General features: G+C 35.6%; 1 protein-coding gene across 1 annotated transcript in view; it reads right to left on the bottom strand.

The window, feature by feature from the left end:
- LOC124949502 (homeobox protein aristaless-like) overlaps nucleotides 1–7,750 on the bottom strand; it is a gene marked incomplete at its 5' end in the record, with an annotated part of 28,404 nt that extends 20,654 nt beyond the window's left edge. Inside the window, one exon of the mRNA XM_047494652.1 lies at nucleotides 7,080–7,750. Within this exon, the coding sequence (XP_047350608.1) occupies nucleotides 7,080–7,750 (671 nt within the window). The remainder of the gene's footprint in view (nucleotides 1–7,079) is intronic.
- Between the last annotated feature and the right edge of the window lie 454 nt (nucleotides 7,751–8,204).

Below are 8,204 nucleotides of genomic sequence, written 5' to 3'. Positions count from 1 at the left end.
CGCGCTTTGCGGCCCTTTGAACAGGTGGTACACCTCCTGTCTGAATCTCTATTTTCTCATTCTCCCGAAGAAAAGTTTCCTCGCTTTGTAATTCGTCAAACCTATACATCGATTCTTTCTGATATCTCTTTATTTCTTTCTCTTGTATGTCGCGTCGGTGATAGCATATGAAATGTTTGATTTTTTAAACTATTATTATTATTATTATTATTATTATTATTATTATTATTATTATTATTATTATTATATTACGTTAGCGCCGGAGAAAGTATATTAATGTTTTCTTTATTTTTCGTATTTTTATTATTATTAATATTAATAAATAATAAGTAACAAAAAAAGATGAATAAATAATGATAATAATAATAATAATAATAATAATAATGAATAATTATTAATATTTGTATAAATTAATTTCATATAGTATAATTAAGAAATAATAATATCGATTTGCAAAGCAATGAAAAACATTAATTCTATATATATATATATATATATATTTCTTTTTTTTTCGTTAGAAAACATTGCATCACAAGGTAATAATTATCGACTCTTTACTACATGGATTAATGCTTTTTCAATCATTTTCTTGTTGTTATTCGTTCTTTTTTTCCTTGTCGATCGTACGACAGGTCAAAACATATGTTCGTAATAGCATCGCGAGGCTCGAATGTCTGTAATAAAAAAATTTTATAAGGATACTTGATAAGACTGCAAAGTCATTGAGTATATATATATATATATATATATATATATATATAGTGTTTTTAAAGCACTGTTATTGATTCCATAAATATGCCATTGATGCTAAAAAAAAACGAAGGAAAAAAAAAGAAAAAGAGAGAAAAAAGAACACTTATCTTGATTTACAAACGTAGAAAATGTGGCATTTCAATTAATAATATGTAATTATTTAATATTTTGTATGATCGTTCAAGGAACATAATCTATTATTACCTGCGCGTATCTAGATACGAAAAGAGAAAAAAAGAAATCGGAACGTAATCGTGTTACGTTCATGTATATGCACGTATAAATATATATACATACTTAATATTATAAAAGACAGACGTTGATTCATATGTCAATAGGGATAAAAACAAATATATGTACATATATATATCTATTATTATATATATAAATCATTAAAGAAACTCTTCGTTGATCAATTCGAAACTTTCCGTCTTTTTTCGTAAATTGATTTCGCACGTTCTGTCTTTCTCTCTCTTTCTCTTTTTCTCACACACACACACACACATGCACACGTACACACGTACACATATTCATATACTCCCTTACACACATACACGCACACACACACACATACACACACATAGATTGTCTTTCTTTAATTTGTCGGAACATCGACTTGACCTAAAAAAAAAAAAAACGGAGCTTGGTAAACGAATGGTCCGTAATGGATAGTCATTCGATGTCTAAGTTCTTTGGTTTTACAAGCGAAACGAAAGGAAATGAAATGAAACGAAACGAAACGAAACGAAACGAAACGAAAGAGAAAGGAGGAAAATAAAAATGGTCGAAAAACCAACAAACACATAACTACGAAGGCTTCGTCACGTCGTCGTTTCGAAAAGAGAGAGTCTCTCTCTCTCTCTCTCTCTCTCTCTCTCATTCGGTCGACGACGGTCGATCGAACGCGTCGGCCACGGTAGCTCGAGCCACACGACTCTAATCTAAATTAGATCTTAAGAGCTCGTAAAAGTAAGTGGCTACGTTCGAAAACGCTTTAACGTATACGTATATTCTCTCTCTCTCTCTCTCTCTCTCTCTCTCTCTTTATGTTTGTCTCTCTTCGTCCATGTCTGTCTCTCTCTTTTTCCTCCGGAATCGACTTGTTTTACACGTTTGTTTGAACAGTTTCGAACCTCTTCATAAGTGTTATACCTACTAAGAAAAAAAAAGAAAAAAAAAGAAAAAAAAGAAAAAAAGGGAAAAAAGATTCTGCGTCTTCTCGTCTCGTTGTCGTTGTTCTTTTATTTCGATAGTAAAAAGAAAAAAAAAGAGAGAAAAGAGAGAGAAAAGAGAAACAGAAATTAAAACCAATGTAAAAACTCATAGATACATACCGTCGTACCATATAGTAACCAATATAGTAAGTCATTTTAATATTTAACATAAACTTGCAAATTAGTTCGAGATCGAATGTCCAGATACGTTCAATAGAAATTAGATTTGACCTACTTATGTAACATATTATGCGTGATTTTAATATTATTCAATCACAGTCCAACGTTAAAAATAATAATAATAATAAATATTGATATATTATGTGATTAGGTAGGATATATAAGAAGTAGGTAATATAAGTAAAACCTTACTATATGGATAGTTAGACAGTACGTGTAAATTGGGTATATCTCAATTGATTGGCGACGTGTTAAAAATAAGAAAAAAGGAAAAAAAAAAAAAAAAAAAAAAAAAAAAGAAAAAAAAAAAAAAAAAAGAAAGAAAAAAGGAAGAAAAGAAAAAGACATCAAAATTCAATGGTATAATATTGAACTCGTGTCCTGTTACAAACTTGTAGTAAAATACAATTTTATTTGTAAGTAATACGCAAGTATATTACGCCTTCTCAATAACTTCCTGACAGAGACTTTTCTTATTCTTCTTCTTTTCTTTTTTCCTTTTCTGTTTTCTTTTTTACGCACAATCACTTATAAGATTTTATATATATATATATATATATATATATATATATATATATATATTTATTTTTTGTCACGACTCTGGTCGGGCACCTATTTACGATTATATATTATATTACGAGTAAGAGGTACTTACTGGTATATGTTATAACCGTGGTTTTGATAATACGCGCTGATCGAGAGGAAATCGAGATAAATCATCGTTCGTAGGACGTTTATGAGCGGACACGTAGTAATTTGTACCTAACGATTGTAAAACGTTTATTATTCGCCCGTAACAAATGGGTCCTGGGTATTATTCGCATATATCGGATGACTCCTTATAAAATATCATATATGTATGTGTGTGTGTGTGTGTGTATATATATATATATATATATATACTAGTGGTGTCTGTCCATTAAATGTATTTTGATAGAACCAATCGTGCGCGTGCCCTTCGGTAAAGGCTTCTAATGAATATGCAATGTGTTCCGACGAGTCTCTCTCTCTCTCTCTCTTTCTCTCTCACTCTATCTTTCTCACTCTCTATGTCTGTCTTTCTCGCTCTTTCGCGCTTGGTTTCTTCCTCCTTCGTCCCTCACGGCTGGTCAATAAACCTAAGCGACCATAAAATCCAATTAGTGTGAAATTAATACCAACGTAAGGCACTGAGAAACGAAGGAAACCAAATCAATTTATTACTACAAAATAGTAAGATTCGTATGAGAAGTGAAAAAAAATTTAGATACGACGAATTGAATAATAATTAACGATAGATGGATGGATAGATAGATATGTTATATACAGATAGATAAATCGATAAATTACATTTTCAGGATTCTTTTTTGTCGATATATTTTTGGGAAAGAAAAAAAGATAAAGAGAGCAACTGAGAGAGAGAGAGAGAGAGAGAGAGAGAGAGAGAGAAAGAGAAAGTACATTAAATTCTATTCTCCGGCTAGGACAGCGATTATAGTCATTCGATTAGAAACTTTTTGATAAGTATTAGAAGTTCGACTCGTCGAGGACACTTGTTTACGAACGATATAACCATAAAATAATATCTTGAGGAGGATCACCGAATAAAAATATAAACGATGACTTAGCTTAGGCGTTTACGAACTATGCGTGCCTGTCCGCCAATGTGTCTCCACATCCAACACGGTTCTACGACTTTTTAAGACGTGAACGTAATTAAAATGTTATTTATAACGTTGTTTCACAGGAGCAGCTTTAATCCGACCTTCGTTCTGGCTTGCGTCACTCGCGCAATCGCGAGATTTATTTTTATACGATATACGGAGAATTTCAATATCTAGTATCGTTCATTAAATATCTCGTCCGAACTAATTATATATCATCGGATTTGATAAATTGATCGAGTCGTAATAAACGCGAGAAAATTGATCTTTACCTTTTTAGACAAAAAAGGAAAATAAAAAAAAAAAAAAAAAGAAGAAATAAAAAAAAATAAAAAATAGATGAATAGAATAAAAAACGAAAAACGTAGAAAGAGAAGGACAAAGAAAAATAAATAAAAAGGCGCCGAACGAGATCGAGTTGTAAGAAAAAAAAAAAAAAGAAACAAAAGGAAAAAAGAAGAAAAGAAAATGTGATTTAATATTTTAATAATTTATAATATTATAAATATTATAAATTACACACACACACACATATATATATATATATATATATATATATATATATATATATATATATATATATATATATATATGAAAGTCGATCACCGTGGGTTTACGCTTTCACTCACGATCGGCGCTTGTTAAATAAATAAATAAAACGATAAATACAAAAAAGAAATTTAACGATCCGGTCACGATCCTGAAGACGATTAAGGAATATTTTTCAAGAGGAATCTAACAATAGTTTATTTACGAACTCTCGTTTCATCTCATCGTTTTCTACGATGTCACGTAGGTTTTCACGAATTTTTTATTAAACCGTATTTGGACGACGAATAAAGAAGAAGAGTAGTATTAGAGGGGAAGGGGGAGAAAGAAGCATGGGAAGATAAGGTAGTACTAAGATCTAAGCAACAAGGTTTCGTAGGTAGAAGATGGTCCATGGTGTCCCCTCCCCCCCAGAGAATCCGAGCGTACGCCACGGCCACTACCTGTTTCAAACTCTCTTGCATACTCGCTCTCTCTCTCTCTCTCTCTCTCTCTCTCTCTTTCTCTCTCTCTTTCTATACACTACCTCTTCCACCTTCGTTAATTACGAGAACCCCATACCGTGGCCGCAGGACCGGACCTATTACGAGCGATTACACCGCTATTAGTTACCTACCGGGTGTTCCATAGCACGAAAGAAGCCACGTGTAAAAAAAGAACGACTTGAGAAGGAAAGAAGGAAGGAAAGAAGGAAGGATAGAGAAGAGAAAGAGAGAGAGAGAGAGAGAAAAGCATCCAGATAGATTGCACTACACCCCATTCTCGGCGCGTTACTCTACACGTCTAACAACCGGCCGTCTCTTCCTCGGAGACTTAATAATGCAAAACCATCGACCGTGGCCAAGGAAGGAAATTTGCATGGGTAGAATCGTAAGAAAGAGAGAGAGAGAGAGAGAGGGGGGGGGGGGAGAGAAAGAAGAAGAAGACGAAGTAGACGAAGGAAAAAAAGAAAAGAAAGAATGAAAAAGGATATTCGAAACGATCATGGTCGTCCCCCGTCATTTTTCTTTCCTCGGTTTTGTTTCTAAAATCCTTTCGTACAATAATTGCCTATACACCGTATACGGAATTATAGTTTTTGGGGATTTATAATGGACCAAAAAAAAAAAAGAAAAAAAAAAAAAAAAAAAAAGAAAAAGAAAGAAAAGAAAAGAAAAAGAAGGAAAAAAACAAGGAAAATTTGTCAATCTATTATTTATTTTCATCGACGTAATCGACCAATGATATGTTTCTCACGTATGGTTTTTTTTTTTTTTTTTTTTTTTTTTATGTATTGATACACACACACACGCGCGCGCGCGCACATGAGATAGAGATAGTTACGTTATGTGTCTATGTATGTATGTATGTGTACCTACGTGTACATACATACATATGTACATCTATATTCGATCTTGATAAAGTTATTAACTTTTATCGGAACGATAGGCATTGGTATGTTCATAATTACGGTAACGCGCGCAATTAAATCATCGCTATTTTTGCAATGCGAATAAACGACTTCTATAGCAACGATGCTTGAATAATCATGAAGAAATCAAGTCCGTTTTACGATCATGTTCAAGGACTACGCCTTCATCGTAAAAATGGCATCGATCGATAATATTCTGCTTATCGCTTTGCGTTTTATGTATGCGTGCGTGCGTGCAAATGTGAGCGCGCATGTCCGTGTACGTAGAATTTAGTTTCCTTCTTCGTTTACATTCTCACCTGTCGGAATGATTGAGAAAACAAAATTGTAAAAAACTCATGGATAGTTTAAAAGGACGATTCGAAAGAAAAATAAAGGAAATAAATGGAAAAGATAAAAAGAAAAGGAATAAAATAAAAAATAAATTAGATGCAATAAAATGATATGAAATGAAATAAAATAAAATAAAATAAAATAAAATAAAATAAAATAAAATGACACGTTTAAAATAGGTAACCTTTAAGATAGGATCGATCCGATGATGAAATTTATTTCTCGATTCGATCTTTTACAATCTTGAATTCCTAATTGATTTTTAGGTATTAATCGTTGGTCGTTCGCGACGAAGGATACTCATATTATGATCGTACGATTGGGGGAGGAGGTGGGGGGGGGGTGTCAGTAATAATCCTTTCTCATACTTACGTAGGAATTTAACGAAAGTGTCAAGAATTACAGAGGGAGATGTTAAACGATAAATTTTTTTTCGAAAATATTATCTTATGTTAAAATATGCTCGAATGGAAGGATTTGGGAACGGTAGTCATCCCCTATCGCTAAAACATTTCGGATCAATCAGAAGACTAATAGGTGGTCTCAAGATCCGTAACGTGCGTCGCGCCAGTCTACTCGTCTATATCTCGATACCGTTATTCAGGAAGCCTGTTAGAAACGAAGACTCGATTAGGACTTGGCTAGACACCTTTTCCCCTCCTTCCTCTCTCTTTCTCTCTCCACCCCCTCTTCTCCTAATCCCTAACATCTCTCCCACTCCATTTCCTTCGTAATCAACCGAAAAACGAGTATTACGTTACACCTATGTAGGTACGTCACGTTAGTACGAGTCATCTTAGTTCGTGACTTGTCGGGAATGATTAAAAAAAAAAAAAAAAAAAAAAAGGGAAAAGAAGAAAAAAGAAAAGAGAAAAAGAAGAAACTAGAAAATAGACTTTCGTGACGGAGAGATTTTATTCGTGGTTATAAGCCGATCGATCCGATCCTATCCTATCCTATCCTATCCTATCCTATCCCTTATACTTGAGGTCTTACCTGGTGAAAACGTCAGGATAATGAGTCCTCGAGAATGCCTTCTCGAGTTCTTCCAACTGGAAGCTAGTGAAGGTCGTCCTGTAACGTCGTTGCTTCCTCTTAGGTGCAAAGTCGTCGACCTCGGCCTCGCTTTCAGGGCTCGTTGGAGCTGCCCTCGGGTGGCTGCCCTCTTCCTCGGGCCTAACCTCTTCCGTTGAGATTCCCATCTGCGTGGATTGAGGAGTCGTCGTCGTAGCTGCTGCTGCTGCTGCTGCTGCCGCCGCAGCCGCCGCTGCCGCTGCTGCTACTGCCGCTGCCGCTGTTGTTGCTCCTGTTGCTGGTGCTGCTGTTGTCGTTGTCGTTGTCGTTGTCGTCGCCGACGTTGTCGTGGTCGCTGCTATTATTGTCGTTATTGGCGATGCCGGTGATGCTCTTGTAGATAATAATAGTAACGCGGTTGACGATACGGTGGTTGTTAATGGTATCGGTGGTGTCGGCGTTGCCTGTTGCTGTTGTTGTTGTTGTTGTTGTTGTTGGCGAGACTGCTGGTGAGTTTGTTGGCTCACCTGCTGGCTCACCTGATTCACCTGGCTCGAGCTACTCGTGCTGCTAGCAGGACTCGTCTGAGGGACGGTCTGCTCGCTACCTCCTCCTCCACCTCCTCCTCCTCCTCCTCCTCCTCCTCCTCCTCCTCCTCCTCCTCCGCCACCGCCGCCACCTCCACCGCCGCCGCCACCTCGTACGCTCGACTGATCTGTAAAAGAAGAAATTATTTTGTTGGTTTTCGTAATTTCTGCCGGACACCCGGTCGCGTCGTTCCTCGAGTCCCTCGTGAGGAATACCTGGGTGTTTATTACCTGGAATACATAGAAATCTTATCTTTCGTAACTCCAAATGTCTGTGTGTCTGTATACGCACGCACGCACGCGCGCGCCCGCGAGTATGCTTTTTTTCCTTCCTCACTTTCAATGTATCTTTTACGAGGTGAAAATTAAATGTTCGAATAGAATTTCTGTACTTTTCTTGCTATTTTTTTTTTTTTTTTTTTTTTTTTTTTTTTCTAATCTCGCACATCGATCGAATGAAAATATTTCGTTGAATATATCCCGGAAAAAGGGAAAATCCGTCGTTTCGGGGCAGCCGTCG

Source organism: Vespa velutina, chromosome 5 (assembly GCF_912470025.1).
Source record: "Vespa velutina chromosome 5, iVesVel2.1, whole genome shotgun sequence".
Lineage (NCBI taxonomy): Eukaryota > Metazoa > Arthropoda > Insecta > Hymenoptera > Vespidae > Vespa > Vespa velutina.
The sequence above is the reverse complement of the archived record's forward strand: the minus strand, read 5'-3'. Positions and strand labels throughout refer to the sequence as shown.